General features: G+C 43.0%; 1 protein-coding gene across 1 annotated transcript in view; it reads right to left on the bottom strand.

Annotated features, from left to right (window-relative positions):
• Positions 1 to 20083, bottom strand: part of HSD17B12 (hydroxysteroid 17-beta dehydrogenase 12) — a 169383-nt gene extending 149300 nt beyond the window's left edge. Inside the window, exon 1 of the mRNA XM_059069930.2 lies at positions 19750 to 20083. Within this exon, the coding sequence (XP_058925913.1) occupies positions 19750 to 19909 (160 nt within the window). The 5' untranslated portion in view covers positions 19910 to 20083. The remainder of the gene's footprint in view (positions 1 to 19749) is intronic.
• Positions 20084 to 20581: the final 498 nt, after the last annotated feature.

Below are 20581 nucleotides of genomic sequence, written 5' to 3'. Positions count from 1 at the left end.
GAGAGGCTTAATGTCTTATTGTACTACAGCCCTTTTAGACTGGGTCCTTGCATTACTGCTATTCAAGAGGAACTCAATCTCTATCTTCTTTTTAAAACAGTATTTAGATTCACACATCAGGCTCTCCTGGTTCTTAAAACAAACTCGGCGTCAGTAAGGCCATATCGCCATCTGAGATACAAAGCAGAATCCATGTCCCTAAGCGCCAGTATCTTTGTTCCAGCTTTTCAGTGACTCAGATGGCACATTTCCCCATTTGGACTTTAAAAACAAGGGAATTTAAATAACACTGACTCTCTAACCTTATACTCGACTATTGTCCCAACCAGGAATATCTGAAATGGATTTCATAATTTTTATATTAATAATACATTAATATGGGGAAATGGCAAAGCTAAGAATACACCACCAGGGTAATGAACACTATTGACTTCTTACTGGCTTTGAAATGGAATTAGAGAGAAATAAGCTCTAAGGATAGTAACAGACCCACACATAACATACACCCACCCCCACCTTCACTTCTTCATACCCAGTCCTGATCTTTTTCCAATTCAGTTGAACTACACTGGGTTGAAGTCTTCAGATTACTAGGTACTCCCTAACAATGAAGTTACTTAGACTAACTTAAAGTAGACCATCTTATGACATGTACTTCGAGTTAACTGAAAACCCAATATTCCTAAATCATTTGGTAACAGTTCTCAAAGAATCTTGGCAATAAGACAGTTTTCACATACTTATACTCTCTGACTTTATAAACTGTAGACCTGACTAAAATAATTTAATGGCCTAATATGGTCAAGAACTCAACAACCAGCATAGTCAGGAATGAGACTTTGTTTAATGAGACATGCAATCATATCTCATACCAAAGTTGGCCTCCTTTCATCCATTTCAGTATCTAAGTGGACTGCAATATATTGTTTATCCAAGCCTATAGGACCCTAAATCAATTATAAAATTTTACTCAAAACAAGAAAATCTCCCTACTTTTCTACTGAATCTGTAGGTTAGGGTGCTTTCAGCTGAAATAACAGAAATAGCTTTAAGAAACAATGGGGTTTATTCTCTCAAAACAACAGGAAGGGTAAGGCACCACCAGAATGGGTGACTTCAGCAGCTCAGTGACGGAATCAAAGACCCAGGCGCTTTCCGTCTTTCTGCTCTGCAGCCCTCAGTGTGCTGGCTTCTTCCTCACTTTGTCCCCTCTGGTCCCAAAGACGGCCGCAGGCATCACAGCCTCACAGACCAATACCCTCCATTCTGCCTCTTTGGAAAGGCGAGGAAAGCGTCTCAGACGCCCTCGCTCCAGGAGACTTCTTACATCTCATTGGCCAGAACTGTGCTACACGCCCATTCCTAAACCAATCGCTAGCAAGGAAAGAGGAATCATCAAAATACGTGTCAACTACAGTTGGGCTCCTGGGTCTGCGGAGAGGGCCGTCCTCCTCTGAGGTATGTGGCTGTCCAATGCCTACACGAACCGGGCATTCTGCCAACAAGCAACCAAGCCCATCTGCCACGCCTCCCTCAGACGCTGCACTCGCTCTCTACCGACCATACGGCAACCTTCTCCCGTTTGGTAGATCAGAATTAAATTATGGAGAGGAAGAGATTAATTCCTATCTTAATGCAAACATAATCCTAATGAAGTTCGTTCAATATTTAGTCAGTCATCTGTATTTATAAAAAGTGTAAAAACACTTAAAACAGGCTAATCCATCAACCACCCTGAGAGGTAGCAAAACTCCCGTCCACAGTGAAAGATTGTAACATATATCAACTTATGCTTCAAATCTACTATATTTCTTTTATTATTTCCAGGAAATACCTCCTCCTACCTTTTCCTTGGTCTTTATTCGTTGCTTTGTTTAAAGAAAATGAAAGCAAGGGCAAATATGGTGATGAGAATTAGAGCTAAGCCGGTAGTGCCCCGTCCATAATCCATCCTGACCACACCATTGGACAGCACATTCCAAATGTGTCTCTTCGCCCAAGGGCTTTATCTGGTGGCTGAAGCCAGCAATATCCAAGTGCACAGTGGACATAAGGACTATCGAATTAATGTTCCTCACCACCAACAGCCCTCAACCAGGGACTAATGGCCATTGGTATATAAAATACTCGAGCTTCCAGGCCCTGCAGGTGAAGTAGCTCTGAAACTTGAGTCCTACACTAGCTACAGGTGATCACAGGGCTTGGTAAAAGCCCCTTTATTGGCTGTGCTCCCTTCCCTGTCTCCCTCACCACTGGTGTTTCTTGGGCTCGCCTTCCCAACAGACTGACTGCACTTGAGTCCCTGTCTCAGTATCTGCTTCTGGGAGAACCCAAAGATAGGAATGCAAAAGGAAAGAAAAGTAAATGTTTCCATTTGAAGAAACATTAACACACTGACCAAAAAAAAAAAAAAAGTAATTCACAATTTTCAAAGAAGTAATGTATTTTGAAGCAAGTATTGTTAGAAGATTTGGATGTTTATACGTGGTCCTAATCTTTGCTATATTTTAAAAAATTAGAATCAAAGTACATCCGGAAACTATTTCCTCATATCAAAGATGATACTTTTGCTCTGGAGATCTAAAAAGTACCATTATGTCATCAATGTCATAATTCATAAGAATCTAGCTTCAATGAAGGTTGGAATAGAAAACCTTTAACTAAAGAAAAAGTACTCTCTGAATATCTTTAAGCCTGAGACAAAAACAGTAGGGTATTGAGTGAGAAATGACAGGAACTTCTAATTACCTCTTACAATAACTCTTCTAATACAATAATGGAACTTTAAACAGTTATGTCAAACTTGAGTCTTCCAATTACATCAGAGTTGAAATGACACTTCACTGCCAATAACTTAACTATATCCTTAATCCATTATACCTAACCATAGCCATGCATATGTTAAAATTAAGTGGAAGTATTTATTTAAAATTAACATAATTTGTGGCTAAATTAGCTTAACTTTTAATTCAGAAAGCCAACTTACATCAACAAAGTTGTTTAAAAAAAAAGTTTTAGGTATGTTCTAAAATTGATATATATTAGATACTCACATCAAAAGAAACTTAGGTGTTGATCATGACAAATGTGCAACAGATCCCAGAATAAATCTCTGAAGCAATCTGAACCCCACACAAAGGCTCCAATCAACTCATGGGGCAATTGTACTGCTAGGTTTCTAACTGAAGATGGAAGGGGGAAAAAGGCCCCATGTCCTGTTTGTGCATAATGCTTTGTACAGTGTTTCCAGACATGATTCGGAGACTCAATATCTCTGAAGATATACAGAGTGGGTATTTTTAGACATATTTGATAGATGCAATAAGCAGAGAGGCTGACTGAAAATTCCACAGATAATAAATGTCAAAGGAAGGTGGACTCTGAACTCAGGTCTTCTGACTGTGTTGCCCTGCTTTTCCACCTAAAAAGGAAATAGCAAACATTTACCAAACTAAGCCACCAAGTGCTACATGGGATACACTCAAACAGCTCAAAAATAATGTTCTCCTTGTCCTAAGATATTACATGTTGAGGCTCCAAAGTTTCTATAGATCATAAGATACAGCACATAATTTTTGACAACTATAAATGACTGCTGAGCCAAAGGACTTTGGTAAGGAGCTCAGAACATCAGGCTCGGGCCAGTGCTAATCTATAGGAAGACTGCCGGACATCCACCCAGAACCACAGGGGAATCTCTGCTTTCCTCCCAAACCCTGCTCCTTCTCTTTGGGCTTCCGCGGTCGGTGCCCAGTGTCAGCCTCGGCCGCCTCCTTCACCCGCACAACCTGCCTGTGACGAGGGCCCAGGACTTCTACCTCTCTCTCTCGTCTGACTCCCCCGCTCAGCCCCTGCCCCACGACCTGAATCCAAGCCACCACCACCCAGCGCCTGGCTCACCACCGCCACCAGTCTCCTGCTGGTCCCCGCCATCTCCTGGGTGGCTCCCTCCACATCCATTCTCCAAAATGCCAGAGTAAGCGGTCCAAATACAAACTTGATCATGACATCTACTGCTTAAAATCGTTCAATGACTGCCCGCTGCCCTGAGGATAAATAAAACCCTCACGGAGCCTCAAGGTCCTTTAGGACTGGCCCGCTGCCCGTTTCTCTAAGCCTTCTCTCTTGCCTCTCTCCTCCCAAGAACTGTCTGCCCAAAGTTCTTGAATGCTCTCACCTTCCTCAAGGGCTTCACACAAGTCTTCTCTCTGCTGGAAAAACCCCCCTGTCCTCCAACCCCCTCACCTGCCCATTTCTCACTCATCAGCGCAGTTTGCAGAGTTCACAGCAGCTCCAATCCCAGGGGCTCCTCCACTTCCTAGCCACGTGCCTTCAGACAAACTGCTTGACCTCTCTATTATCTTAGCTTTCTTTCAGTCAAATGGGGATAGGACCTACCTTATTGGAGTGCATGAGGAGTAACTGAATTCACTGAGGCATTTAGAAGCGTACCTGGTAAACGGTGAGCTTTTTGAAAAACATTTTGTCTTATTACTGTTATATCAACATCATCATCACCTTCCTACCACCTCTTTTCTTCTTCCAGAAACCTTTAAACCCCTGCAGAGGTGTTCCCATAGCTGGCTCCTACGAAACTTTTCAGAGCTGCTTATGTAATGATGTGTGTCCTCTACTAGAACAAAGAAGGTAGCCACCAAAGCTTTCTTGCTCACCACTAATTTCCAGACCCAGTGCGGTACGCCAAGCACATAGTCAGCACATAATGACTATCTGCTGAATGAATGAATGACCCGATTCCACTGTCTGATCACTACAAAAGTCATTCAGACCGTCAACTATAATCGAAACTTCTTCTGCTTAAACCTAAGCCCATTTTGCTGCTGCTTCCTCATTCGGAGGACTTTAAATTTTGCTTAAAGAAAAAGAACGTCCTCTCCAGTCTATTGGCCCAATAAGAATCACTTATATTAAACTAACACACTATTGTAAAACAGTTATACTCAAATAAAGATGTTAAAAAAAATTAAAATTAAAATAAATAAAATAAATATTAAAAATAAAAATAAATAAATAATCACTTATATTAATTTCACAATAAGGATAATTTTTTTAAAATCCATCTAGAAAGAAAGAAAGCAGGGGCTTCCCTGGTGGCACAGTAGTTGAGAGTCCGCCTGCCGATGCAGGGGACACGGGTTCGCGCCCCGGTCCGGGAAGATCCCACGTGCCGCGGAGCGGCTGGGCCCGTGAGCCATGGCCGCTGCGCCTGCGCGTCCGGAGCCTGTGCTCCGCGACGGGAGAGGCCACAGCAGCGAGAGGCCCGTTCTTGTCTATAAATGTAATAAATATAAACTAAGAAATGGGGCCACTAAAAAAAATAAATAAATCACAAATACAAAATAAGGACATATTGTTCTTTCAATTCTTTATAGTGAGGCTTCCTAAGTCCTCAGCTATTCTTCCTATGGTCTTACCAAAAGCAAAGTAAAATTTCCATTATTTGCATCTACCAAAAACCATTCTCATTGACCCCACCACCCTCACCGCCGACCTCCAGTTAGTAAAGACTGGGAAATACTGAGTGTGCTGCTTGTGGTTCTCATTGCACAGCAACACAGAGAAGTTTCAAGTTTTCTCTTTGTTTTTTCTAATCTATTTCAAACGTACAAACACAGAACTAGCCTAAAATAGAATCTCTATTTAACTGTCAAAGTTATAAGTAAATATTTAGTACAGAAATCACTTGCAGTTTTAACACTATTATAAACCAAGCCCTGGTACCAAGAACAGCCAACTGGCTAAAAAGCCTACACGTATAGTCCACTGCCTTCTTCTAAGGCTAGCCAGACCCCAGTCCAGTGTTTCCCAAAATGCATGATCTTAAGAATCACCTTAATTTGTTAAAAATATATTTTCCCATGTTCTTTTCTTAAGAGAGTTTGATTGAGTGGGTCTGTAGTGAAGCCCTAGACTATTTAATTTATTTTTTAATATTTATTTATTTATGGCTGCATTGGGTCTTCATTGCCGCGCGCGGGCTTTCTCTAGTTGTGGCAAGGGGGGCTACTCTTCGTTGTGGTGCGCGGGCCTCTCATTGCGGTGGCTTCTCTTGTTGCAGAACACAGGCTCCAGGTGTGCGGGCTTCTGTAGTTGCGGCACGTGGGCTCATTTGTTGTGGCGCACGGGCTTAGTTGCTCCACGGCACGTGGGATCTTCCCGGACCAGGGATCGAACCCGTGTCCCCTGCCCCCGCAGGCGGATTCCCAACCACCGCGCCACCAGGGAAGTCCCTAGACTCTCTATTTTTAACCAGCACATCCAACTGATTCTTATGTCCCATAGATATTGGCATAAGCAGAACTTTCACTTTCAGACAACATTTGAGGAAGCCTCCGACGTATAAGCTCTTGGACAGGTATTGCAAATTGCCTTAAAATCACCCATATCAGGAGCTTCGGCAGGAAATTTGGCAGGAGCCCGGACTCAGAAAACCTAGATTCAATTTCTTGTGTCATTTACTAGCTGTGTAACCCCTATACCAGTCCCTGCAGCTCCCTCTGGTCCTGGAATATTACGTGGAAATAATATCGACAGGGTGGTTATGGCAATCATGTGAGAATACTTGCAAAAGCAATTTGTAAATTAAGATGTCATCATTACAGTAAAATTTCATTAATTCAGGCTCCTCCAATTCAGAACGTGTGAACGTCATTGTCTAACCCCTGTGGGGTTTTTTTTCACATTATCTATAAAGAGATCATCCCCCTCCTTTCTCATGACAGACAATGACAGGTATAGGAACACACAGATAAGCAGCTGCTCCCTGTTCCACAGCAAAATGATGACTGAAAGTGCAAGATTAGGGGAGCTTGCTTACTTTATTAGGTCTGTTTATGTGACAAGATGGGAGTTTCAGCAACCATTAAAGCAAGCGTGGCAATATTTCTACTGGAAGTGAGCTTGGTGGTGAGCAGTTACTGCCGGCATTACAGTAAAACCAATCTGGAGAATGAGTTTCCTACACATGAGGAAGGTTAAGGGAACTCTAAAACTGGAATTTAAACTTCTAAAGGATACTGCACCCTTTGCTGGCCACCTTGAGAAGCAATCCTAAAAACTACACAGTATTTCCTTGGCAATCTCGTGTCATCAACATCGTCTGCAGTTAGGGCTACAGGCACAGCCAAGACTATCGATAAGAGATAATGGATCGACCCACTTGGCTTGTAGCACTACACACAGTGAAAAAGTCCCCCGGTCTTAACATCCACGTAGGAGTGCACCAAGAGTAGGAAATAATGGTACCCTCGGGGCTACAGAGATGTGTTGTCATTTCTTCGAGAGTTCAGGCTCTTGCACAGGGAAGGCTTTTCGCCCCATACCAGTTGCGGAAATGTGATGAAGTTCAGTTCTGCCAGCATCCTTACTGTTATCCCTCATCACCTCTGCCTGTCCTCCTCACGTTTTCCTCTCTTAACTCAACCCTGACAAACCCCTTCTGTTCTGCTGTCACAGCCTGCGCTGCTCCTCACTCCTACCACTGCTTGTAATCAACCGACCACCGATGCAACCCCCACTTTCTGCTCTTTGCCACTGACCCTCTTGCCTAAACAATCTCTAACTGGATGAATGAACGTGAGCGAGTCATTACCTCCTCCAGCTTATTTCCCTAATAGTTCAGCTGAAGAGGTCTCCAACAGCCCTTCCAGTTTTGTTATGCTATCCTATCATTAGTCTCTTCTGCCTCCAAATGATTTTTCAATTTTCTCAAGTTTCTCACAAAATGGCTGACTAAACTTTTGTAGATTATCAACCAACTGCAGTATTCACTTCTTTCCATGGAGCAAACAACGCATATACTCAGTGCTCTGTGGTTAACTTTCTAGCAGTTATTAAGTATATACATTGAGCATTCAATGCCTTTACTACCAAAGAGATTTTCCAGGAAATTCAGTTCAATGTCCCCAAAAAGTCTGGAGGCTCTAAAAGGCATGGGTTCATTTTTTCAGGCCTTTAAAATAACAAAACTACATTTTGGTCAACACATCCTAGAATTCAGTTTTTTCACTCATTCATCTCAGCCTTACCAATTAGCAAGGTTTTACTGAAACTTTCATTGGAAAAGTCTTTCTTACTAAAAGAAAGCCTACTTGTAACAATTTTATAAAGACTTGGGGAAGAATAATAAATATATTACAAAAAATCCATTAATATTGAAATGTTTATTAAATCTGGCAAAGTGGTTGATTTCCTACAGCTATTTCCTAACACATGTATGAAGGAAGATTAGCTTATTACCAATGCTACACAAGGACATCTCTTAGCTCTCACTGCATTTCATACTTTTAAAACTGTTATCCCATCTCTGCTACAATAATTCCATAACCAGTCTTTGTCTAGTCAGCCTGGGTTTAATTTCAATCTAGTTTTTTAGGTGTCACTTGAGGTTTTAAAACCAAGAGGAAAAAAGGTGTACAAATTATTTTGGAAAACATAACCAAAAAAATACAAAAGCAAAGCAAAACACCCCATCCCCATCAAAATACAATTCAAAGAAAATATATTCATTCACGACATATTATTTACTGTGCACTCTCGAGGGGGGCTTGTAGTTTAGAACAGTCATGTGTGCAAAAAGCACAGACACACACACAAACAACCAAAAAGGTAAGGTGTGGAAAAGCCCACAAAAGAGCACAAAACAAGCACTATCAGAGTTTCCAAAGTACATGATGGCTTCCGTGTCGGCAGCTGCACATAAACATTCAGAATCCGGACTCTGAAAAGTAGGCAGAACTTCATGAACAGGAGGAGTAAGGAAGAGTGAACAACAGAAGACAGAGCACTCCAGGCAGAGAGAGATCAACATTCAACAGCCACTGAGACTGCTGCATGTCTCTGCGCAGCAGAAGGACACAGAAGCAGAAAGAAGCGGTTAGTACAGGCACTTCTGGGACATAAAGCACTTCTGGGACATAAAGACATTCAGGGCAGTCTAGTTCCAGGGTCTACACTATGAGAACTTCTTCCTGAGGTTATCGTCTATATTTTGTTTTTAGACTAAATAATTTCATTTTTAGAGGTGGGGAGACCACTAATATTTCTTAGATTTACAACTAATAAGAGAATATAGAAAGAGAAGATAATTCCCCACAAAAAAATACATTATCCCTCAAAAACACTGGAACATCTGAATATTGTCATTCATTCATTCAACAACTATGTATCAGCACCTATTTTGTGCAGGCTCTGTGCTAGGCACTGGAGATACATGAGTGAACAAGAGAGACGGATCTTCGTCTTCATGGTGCTTCCATTCTAACAGGGGTAGACAAGCAAGAAATGTCATAAATGAGCGAAGCAAACAGTATGGGAGACGGTGACAAGTGCCATGACGAAGAGCACAGCAGGGCAGGGGGACACGGGGGTCAGAGGAAGGGGTGGAAGAGGTCAGGCCGTAAGTTTAAAGGTAGGAGGGAAGGTTTCAGTGAGAAGATGATATTTGTGCAAGGACTGGAAGGAAGGAAGAAGACTCAGCCACGTGCATATCTGCGGAAGAGCATTCGGGAAGAAGGAATAACCACAGGCCAAGGCAGCAATGCCAAGCATGTTCAAGGAAGAAGGGAGTGTGGCTAGGAGGGAGGGCGAGACATGGGCAGAGAGGAGATCAGAGACAAAAGAAAGCAGGAGTCAGGTGATCAAAAGCCTTGTCAACCGCAGGAAGAATCTGGGGTCTTCATCTAAACAGGATGAGATGGGAGACTGGAGTTGACATATATATGCTATTGATACTATGTATAAAATAGACAACTAATGAGAACCTACTATACAGCACAGGGAACTCTACTTAATGCATGCACTACGGTGACCTAAATGGGAAGGAAATCCAAAAAAGAGGCATATATGTATACGTATAGCTGATTCATTTTGCTGTACGGTAGAAACTTACACAACACTGTAAAGCAACCATACTCCAATAAAAATTAATTTAAAAAAATAAATAAACAGGATGAGAAGACACTGGAGGGATCTGCGCAAAGGATCACATGATCTGACTAGAGCTTTTTAAGGATCACTGGCTGCTCTGTAAGAACTGATTATAGGGGAGCCAAGGTGGAATCAGAAAGACAGGAGGCTGTTATAATAATGAGGCAAGAGATTTTGGTGGCTTACACCAGAGTGGTAGAAGGAACTGGATACTGGATATTTTGAAGTTAAAGTCAGTAAGATTTCCTAATAGACTGTATGTGCGTGAGAGAAGAAGAGCTGAAAATGACCCAAGGTTTTTACGAGGTAGTTGAAAAGTTGCACAGAACCAGATTTTTCTAAGTCCATCGTACCTCACGTTCACTAATGGGGACCATATTTCAAGGAACCACTTAGTAAAGCTTTTCACAAAGCAAGCAATTCTCCCGGAGTACCGTGAATCACCTCCTAATCAATCTATTCACAACTTCAGATTTCCAATAGTTTATCTGCCGAGTGAACTACATTATTTCTTGGTTTTAACAATCCCTTTTCATCAGATAAGAGCAATGCATACCAATAAAGATGTCTTAAATATACGTTACTTGGCACCCATAAAAACACGCACGACATTACATGAGAACCTCATTTACATCTCATTTCACTGTCATAATAAACCTGAAAAGTAACAGCCCCATTTACTAGACGAAGGAAGTTACGCTCAGTGGTTAGCGATCTCTGTCCGAGGTCAAAGTTCCTAGCGAGTAGCAAAGCTCAGAGCTGCTGTGCTGGCCCTAAAGCCACTCTTCCCGCTGGCTGTTCCCCAGCGTCATACCCCGGAGAGGCGGGAACGGTTCAAAACCTTTAGTTTTCTAGGCTTTCCTCCCTTCCCCCATGACTAGATCATTGAAGCAGAAACAACTTCACTTAACAGTGGGAAGTATAACATTTCAGGAACTGGATAGTCTCCCTGGAATTGCCAGTTAGAGACCAGGCAAACACGTCTCTCCACCAGGCAAAATGAATAAGAAAACAAAGCATTCCGATGTGTGGCAGGATTCTCAACTATCACACCATGGTTCTATGGAGTGACCTCGAGAAAGCAATAACCCAGTTTCAGGGTTCATTCAACGTTATCATCCAGTCCCTGGTCAAGAGTAGAACCTCCCATACCACCCTGATTAGATTTGCCCCCAGGGAGAAATAGCCTGTGAAAGATGATAACCAGAAAGTACACAAAAATGGCCTCCCTTACTATAAAGTATGAATTTGCATTTTTTAAAGGCAATTTTAACTGAGATTATCTGAATAATCTGCTCTTCTCTATCTCTGTGACAATGCAACAGCTTCAGAAAGATCATAGAAGCAAAAACTTCTGTTTAAAGTTGCAACTCAGGGCTTCCCTGGTGGTGCAGTGGTTAAGAATCCGCCTGCTAATACAGGGGACACGGGTTCGAGCCCTGGTCCGGGAAGATCCCACGTGCCGCGGAGCAACTGAGCCCGTGCGCCACAACTACTGAGCCTGCGCTCTAGAGCCCGCGAGCCACAGCTACTGAACCCGAGCGCCACCACTACGGAAGCCTGAGCACCCAGAACCCGAGCTCCACCAGAGAAGCCACCACAACGAGAAGCCCACGCACAGCAGTGAAGAGTAGAACCCTCTCTCCACAACTAGTGAGAAAGCCCACGCGCTGCAACGAAAACCCAATGCCGCCAAAAATAAACAAATTTACTTAAAAAAATAAAGTTGCAACTCAGCCTTACCCTTCTGCTGAAAATCCCCACAATTGTCTTCCATGTTCTTAAACAGCCCTGCTCGCGGCCCCTGAGCCCCTCTCCACTCCCATCTTACATCATGCCTACCCTTCCTCGGCTCCAAGCGCTCAGGCCTTGTCTTAAGGGGACCCTGCTCTTTCCCACCTCAGGAGCCTAGCACCTGCTGGGCCCTCTGCTCTGCCTGCTACTCTTCACTTCCCTTCAGACCTCAGCTCAGCCATCACTCTGACCTTCTCTCACAAGCTCCCATAGAACCAAGTGTGTCTTGCTTTCCACCACTTAACAGGCCAGTTTGTTCCTGATCCCTGTTTGCCCTCCCACTGGTCTGTTACAAGGTCCATGGCCAGCCTCAGAAGGGTGTGGACGGTGAGTGGACAAATGACAGTGCCCTCCCACTGGTCTGTTACAAGGTCCATGGCCAGCCTCGGAAGGGTGTGGACGGTGAGTGGACAAATGAACAGTGTTGGGTCACACTCTCCACCAAGATGGTGAAGGCTTCACCCTCCCTGCCTCCTAGCTTTAATCGTAATCTATCCCAGAAGGCAGAGATATAAATTGCTATATTTTAATATTTTTATGCTCAGGAAAGATGAGCAGGAGAGAAATGGAATAAAGGATCTGTGCTACAGACTGAATTCATATGCTAGAAACAAAATGTGTATGTTGAAATCCTAACCCCCTCAATATAATGGTATTAGGAGGTGGGGTCTTTGGGAGGTGACTGGGTCATGAGGGTGGAGCCCTAACAAATGGCATCAGTGCCCTTATAAGACACCCCAGAGAGCTCCCTGGCCCCTTCTGTCATGTGAAGACAGAGCAAGAAGACAGCTATCTATAAACGAGGAAGCAGTTCCTCATCAGACACCAAATCTGCCAGCACCTTGATGTGACCTCCCAGCCTCCAGAACCGTGAGAAATGTTTGTTGTTTAAGCCACCTAGCCTATAGTATTTTTGTTACAGCAGCCCAAACGAACTACGACACACTATTAAATAAAATTTCTTTTTTAACTTATCCTTATCTACAAATGGCTTTAAAGGCAATGGAATCGATCTATTCAAATCCACTTACCAATGTATTCTGCTCACTAACCAAATCTTTCAACAACTTTTTTCTGAAACTGAAAGAAATTATCCTCAACTAACAAAAACAAACAGAAAATTAGTTTTGAAGCTCAATACTCTCACTTGAGTAGCAAAGGTAATCTCAGTTTGCTGAAGATGCAGTCAGCCAGCTATTAACCTTTTCTTACTAAGCCTTATCTTGTCAATTAGCTCAAGTGATTAGTATATAATGCTACAAAGGCTAATAGTATTACTAATAAGTTATTAAGCATTTATGTACTAGGCACTGCACCACCTGTTTTACACAGAATAAGTATTCTCATTTACCCTTCACAACAATCCTATGAAACAGGGGCCAGTATTATCCCCATTTTGTAGATGAGGAAAGTGAGGCTCACAGATGTTTACTACCTTACTCAATGATACACTCTAGTTTAAAGTAGAGGAGCTAGAATCCAAGTCTAGATTTGAGTCTCTGAGGTCTCAGGTTTGACCCTTAAATAAGAAACTTATTATTGCACAGAAAGGAAGAGGAAGAACAGAAAAAAAAAAAAAAAAAATGGAAGCAGGAGACAATGGAGGCTGGTGTGAGGTTGGAGGAAACAGCTCAGAGTACAGAGGCTGAATTTCTAATTCCAGGAGACCATCCTCTTTGGTTTTTCCTCCCAATGAGACCAGGGCATGCTTTTAGGGCCGAACCTCCAGTTGCATCTGTTTCCTCTTACACAGCTCTAGCCCTGGTGCTTTACGGTTGCCGCTGCTAACTCCAATCTGGAGACCGTTCCACTTAGGCCTATCCTTTTCAGAGATGAAGTGAAGAATTAATAAGTATCTTCAAGAACTTTTATGACTAAGCTCATCTGTTTCTCTGCCCTCCACCACCTGCCCTGCTTTAAAAAAACAAAACAAACAACCAAACAAAAAAACCCAGCTTTTTAAAAAAAATACTGTGATCAACATCAAAAACAAACTCACCAGCAAAAACAGGTCTACCAGAATGTCAACAGGGAGCATATCACACTAACCAAGCTGGACCTCCGGAGAATCACTAAATCCATTTGAGAATGCCAGACTAATAAACAGAAAACAGCATTCAAGGTCAGGTCCAGCCATACTGATGACAGTCAAACCCTTCGCTTTGTTAAGCACCTTGAGTGCCTTTCCAATGTGTTCCCATGCAACAAGATTCATGGTTACAAATCTGAAGGAAATCCCAAGCTACGTGATTCTAAAATGTGCTACTTATCCTGCAATGCTTCCAGAATTACCAAGCATGTCCAGATTTGAAGTTTGCCTTAAATCAAAAAGCAATAAAGTTCCTAAGGTATAAAGGAATCCACCCCAAGAATCCAGGTAGTCTGTAAGCCAATCCCCACCCCACACAGCCTGTAGATGTTGCATAACGGACAACTTGGCTTTGCATCCTGATCCTGTAACTCACCAGCTATGAAACCGCAGACAAAGACATTTACCTAAGCCCGTTTCCTTCTCTGTACACTGGGGATTTTGGAGCACAACTCAAAAGAGAAATTAATGATCATCTATGTGAAGTGCCTGGAACACTTCAAGCATGCAATCAGTGATAGTAATATTTCTTCTGGACTTGCCAAGTTAAATAACATTTCATACATACATATGTACATACATAATCATGTGGTACCTCAAAACCTACTTAAAGAAGGGGACCCACTGTCACTGGGCCCTGGTCACTCAAGTAGCCTTCAACAGTTTGAGGTAACTAGACCAATCCTGCATAGCTGTCCCGTGTAAAAACAGAAATTACACACCACACCTGATTTTGAGAGTGATTCTTGAAGCTTGGCTAAGCGGAGCCAGTTTTGATGAATGGCTTTTTCACAGAAGAAACCCACCACCCCATACCCTTTTTAAGCCCTCATTGTCTACTTTATTAGGAAAACCTTGCAATACTACAGAGCCAAATGAGTTCCATCAGCTTTGGAAAATCTCAGGGATCTGCTAATGCAGATGTGCAGAGGGCAAAATGCAGAGGAGAAGACCCTTTGCAAAATCTACCTCACTCCACAGAATGGAATATTTTGTTGTTGTTAAACTTCATACTTTATTTGGATTTCATTAGCTTTCCTTTTTTCTTTTTTTAAATTAATTTTTATTGGAGTATAGTTTGTTTTACATTGTGTTAGTTTCTGTTGTATAGAAAAGTGAATCAGTTATACATATACATATATTTCCTCTTTTTTGGATTTCCTTCCCCACAGAATAGAATATTATTCAGCAATTTTAAAAAAAAATGAAGCCACTGAAACATGCCACAACATGAAGGAATCTTGAAAACACTGTGCTAAATCAAAGAAGCCAGCCACCAAAAACTTCACATTATCTCATTCCATTTACATGAAATATCCAGAATAGGGAAATGTATATAGACAGAAAGACTAGGGCTCGAGGGGGTGGGAATGAGGGAGTGACAGCTAATAGGTACAGGGTTTCTTTTAAGGAAGATGAAAATGTTCTAAAATTAGGTTATAATGATGATTGCACAACCCTGTGAATATAATAAAAACCTTGAATTGTACACTTTAAAATGGGTAAATTGTATGGTCTATGATTTATATCTCAATAAAGCTATTTTTAAAATCTAACTCATTAACTGATTAGTGGATCCTTCATTCTTTGCTGCCTGGAGCTATATCCTCTCCTTTAGAAACTAAGAGCTCAGAGTGCTGTCTCAAGTTTAAAGGATAAAATATCGTGGCTTTGGAAGTACAATTACCTTGTCTTTGCACCTATCACCTCCACTTTATTTTTTTATTTTTTTTAAAGATTATTTATTTATCTGGCTGCGTTGGGTCTTTGTTGCTGTGCGCAGGCTTTCTCTAGTTGTGGAGAGCAGGGGCTACTCTTCGTTGCGGTGTACGGGCTTCTCTTTGCTGCAGAGCACGGCCTCTAAGCGTGTCGGCTTCAGTAGCTGCAGCACGTGGGCTCAGTAGCTGTGGTTCAAGGGCTCTAGAGCACAGGCTCAGCAGTTGTGGCATACGGGCTTAGTTGCTCCGCGGCATGTGGGATCTTCCCGGACCAGGGCTTGAACCCGTGTCCCCTGCATTGGCAGGCGGATTCTTAACCACTATGCCACCAAGGAAGTCCCCACTTTATTTCTACATCAATCATTTTAGATGAACTCCAATGATGGAAACTTGCTCAAATAAATGCAAAATGTGTCTACGCTCAAACCAAATCCTACAGATTACATTCTCTGTTGCTCCACAGCAAGGACTATTCTCTACTTAGCACAAAACTGACCACCTTTGTTAGCAATCTTCTTTTCATTACTTGCTCCAGTGACCTTCAAACAACTTGAAGCTCCACTTTCTCAGGATCTCTTTGTTCTTGGGAGAGATACAGAAAGTATCACATGACAATGGCAGGCAAGAGAGCCTTACCTCCTAAGTTGGCTAAGCCCATCTGCTGGGGACCTAGTGAAATCAGCGTAATTCACTCAAGCGGGACTGTTACTGGAGAGAACTAGGGAAGGGATGACCCAGCTCTTGATGAGAACATGAAGGAGATAAATTAGAGGAAGGGCCGCGTAATGGGTGATCATAAAAACCTACTAGGCGGGGCTTCCCTGGTGGCGCAGTGGTTGAGAGTCCGCCTGCCGATGCAGGGGACGCGGGTTCATGCGGGGGACGTGGGTTCGCGCCCCGGTCCGGGGAGATCCCACGTGCCGCGGAGCGGCTGGGCCCGTGAGCCGTGGCCGCTGAGCCTGCGCGTCCGGAGCCTGTGCTCCGCAACGGGAGAGGCCACAGCGGTGAGAGGCCCGCGTACCGCAAAAAAAAAAAAAAAAAAAAACCTACTAGACTAAGGAATCTGTGGTCTGGAATAATTTTACAGATTGCAAAGCACAACTGTATTTCGGGAATTTTCCAAGGGTTTTTTTTGTTTTGTTTTGTTTTGTTTTTAATGTCTAGAGGAGCTTATATCTGATCAATATGCCAGTTACTGTGGGAAAAGACAAAAAATGAGGACCCACAGTCCCTGCCTCTCAGATTCTAAAATCTGAGGGGGAGAAATTAAACATACTCACATACAGAGGCTTAAGAATAACAAGTATAAAAACATACTACCAACTCAGCACACATTATTATGTAATACTTAAAATAATTGGTTATGGAGAGGAAGATGTTAATCGTCAGTATTAGAAACTAGGCAATGCCTCCCTAATGACACCAAGGTGCCCTAAAACTGAGTTCCCGTATTGAGTTTATGATTAATCTCTCCACCCAAAACGTTACGCCTTCTCTGGTCCCCTCTGACCTCAATCCTGTGCTAACTGAACACTAATCAACCAGAGTCAGATGACTGAAACTGCCACTGTCCATATAACATCATTAATGTACTAAAACTGCTGTTGTCAATAACATCATTAACGTATAAACTCAGGTTGTTTCTCCACTACAAGATGAGCTCACAGACCCCTGAGCCACGGATCACCTGGCCGGGGAATCATAACCGGAGACACCCTCACTCCCAAAACTATGATTTGGAAATGTCACAGAAATGTACCTACATGATGACTAACCCCAGCCTCTCTGTTCTTTCCCATAAAAAAAGAAACAAAACAAAACAAAACAAAAAACAGAACCTTAAACTCAACCATCAAGTTGAAGTGGATCTGAGGCTTGTCTCCCACTACCCTGTTTGGTGCCCTGCAAATAAACCCTTACTTTGCTGCAAACACTTACTGTCAGAGTTTGGCTTTCGGCACCACAGGCCCAAGAGCCCTTGCCTGGTTACACTAATAACTGGTTGAACAAATTACCTATTTTTAATCACAATTTAACCCTAATTATTCAAGTGTCATCTCTGCTGGTTTGTTTTTCAAATTATTTCAGTTTTTCTTTGTTTTTCAAAGACTCCCTGAATCTGGAGAGATAAAGGAAGACGTATTTTCTTTTAAGATCCAGGTGCCCACATGTAAGTAATGTTAAAAATAACAACTTCATTATTTCTTCTACTTAAGTACTTAAAAAAGACAGTTTTCCCAACAAGTGAACTGGACATCTTTATGATACTATGATCCTATCTGTTATATCCCAGTGTTCTAGTTCAAATTTCATTTCCAAATCTTTTAAACATTGCCCTTAATTTATCAAACATCCTTCCTCTGGGGCCAAATCTTTTCAATATAAATAATAATACTTATGAAATGACAATGTCATATCACTGGCTTTTTACTATGGATTCATATACAGATGACTTGGTCCCTTTGAGTTATTAGCCACTATGGTCAATTTTAGATAGTTAAAAAAAAAAAGTTATTACCATAAGTCTTTGCTTACAAATTACAAAACTTATTCATCTTGATATATGATTTCCTAAGGCACTAGAGTCTTGTTCAAAAGTCAAAAAGCGGACTTCCCTGGCGGCGCAGTGGTTAAGAATCCGCCTGCCAATACAGAGGACATAGGTTCGAGCCCTGGTCCGGGAAGATCCCACATCCGTTGTAGCAACTACTGAAGCCCGCACACCTGGAGCCCGTGCTCCACAACAAGAGAAGCCCCAGCAATGAGAAGACTGCGCACCGCAACGAAGAGTAGCCCCGCTCACCACAACTAGAGAAAGCCCGCCCGTGCACAGCAACGAAGACCCAACACAGCTCAAATAAATAAAACCTTCATTTTAAAAAAAAAAGAGTCAAAAAGCAAGTTTTTCAAACCCGACAACCAAGAATTTGGGCTTATCAGCCGTGAAATTACAATCTTGATTATAATCAAGCTGAGCGCTTCACTTGCTTTCTCAACCATCAAAAAACAATTAAGTGACTTTTAAAAATATGTATGATGCTAATAGCTGCTTCACATATTCATTCCTACTTGAGATGATTTCCCCTTTTGTTGCTGTCCCAAAATATTAATTTATTATATTTTTCCTACTGAGTTGTTGAAATGTTTTTGAGTGAATAAAGTTAAGAATATGGAGTAACATAATCTGTGTACCTTATTTGAGCCTAGTCTGAAAGCAAGCTCTAACCACCCCAAAATTCAATAAAATGCTTTGTGAAGTGAACATTCAATTACAAAACAGAAGAATGAATAATCACATCGTAGAACGGCATTATCACTCGGTTTTAAAAAAAAGCTAAAAGAAACAAAAAATAAGAAAAGAAAATCAACAAAAAAGGCAGAAAAAGAAAAACAGTATGCGCAAAACTTTCCTCAGGTGTTTCCCAACTTCTCCAATCTGACCTTTCTCCTCCATGTTCAAAATCCCCCGACTAGATGGAACAAGACCTGATTTGTTTAGCTCACTCTTTCTGGGAATACTTTTTCCTGCAAATGTCCTTCTGCAGAAAGTATTTCCGATTTCTACATGAAGAGTACCGTTTTGCAGAAGCAATAATTTTTGCTACTTATTAGGACTCCGGAACAGTTTACCAATTTTTTTTTGTAAATTACCTGAACTAGGCCCAATCCAAGGTTCCAAAGAGCAGAAAAGTCTGCTGAAATTCTATGTCCTCTTCCTCCACCCTCGCCCCCCAAAAGGCAACAGAATGCTTTTCATCCTGAGCACAGGGCCAGTATTCAAGCCAAAGACTTTGTTTTAAAAACACTCATAAGGGGCGAGCCAAGGTGGGTAGAGCGCGACTGAGGAACCAAGCAGCAAGGCGACTAACTCCGTGAACCCGGAACGGCTTAAAGGACACAAGCCCCAGGGAGTTCAGGCCAGATTTCTCCCGCGCCCACCAAGTGGCACTTTAGATTCGCTGACTTAAGCCAGCAATGTATTTAGTATTTAAAAACTCTACAAGTCTAAGCAAGCCAGAAAATGGCTTAGGGGACAGGCGGGTATGCGGGACGCAGGAGTCTCAGAATGGAGGAGAGGGGAGCTGGGGACGGGTAGGCCAAGCGCTGGGCCCAGAAGTGGTCAGCGCGTACCAGGCCCGGCCGGGAGCCGCGCGAGCCGCAGCAGGAGCAAGGGGGCCGGCGGCCCTGGATTTGACTCACCTGCCCATTCACCGAGGCCCGGTCCGACCCCCGCCTCGTGACCCAAACCCCAGACCCGAAGGGCCGTGAAGAGAGAGCACGAGATGCGCAGGGCCAGGTAGGCCACGGTGCCCGCGCCCACCCAGTACAGGAAGCCGGCGGCAGGCAGAGCGCTCTCCATGGCTTCCAACCAGGCCTCACTACCTTCGTGAATGGAAAAAACAAACGAATGAACGCAGGAAGACGCGCTGGCCGTAAAGATGAGGACTACCGAAATAGGCGACGCTCCTACACTGCTCTGGGCCTAAACCCCGCCCATGGCACCATATCCGTGCCGCCATTGGTGATAGATCTTTCTCTCTGCGTGTAGTGCGCCGGTCATTGGCTAACCCTAGTTTCACTGCCCCGCCCACGACCCCCCCTTGCTCTCACCGAGCCACGTTTCCGTTCTAAGGCGGAGGATCGCTCACCTGCCAATCAAACTTCAGTCCCGCCCAACGTGTCCCCACGCCCCCAGGATTCAGCCAGAGGGTTGCAAGTCTCACCGCCGCCAAATCTCCCTGGTCTCTCATTGGCTGGAGAAGGCCTCGCGATTACCGAAGGTTGTGCTCCGATTGGCCAATCAGACCCAGTCTGGTTTGAGCTTGGGTTTGAGGAGGGAATGGGGTCGGAGACACCGGTAGTGAATGGGAAGATTGTAGTAAGAGTGGGTAAGAAGTGGACGTGGAGCCATGCTTTTATTTTCACATCTTTGTTAAATGCGCTGTCGTTGTTCCCTTAAGCTTTTCCGAATAAAGGTTTGCATCTCCTGTTTCTGTGCCGTCTCCACGACACACCTTCGCTCCGGTTACAC

Source organism: Kogia breviceps, chromosome 7 (assembly GCF_026419965.1).
Source record: "Kogia breviceps isolate mKogBre1 chromosome 7, mKogBre1 haplotype 1, whole genome shotgun sequence".
Classification (NCBI taxonomy): domain Eukaryota; kingdom Metazoa; phylum Chordata; class Mammalia; order Artiodactyla; family Physeteridae; genus Kogia; species Kogia breviceps.
This window is presented reverse-complemented; position numbering and strand designations above follow the sequence as displayed.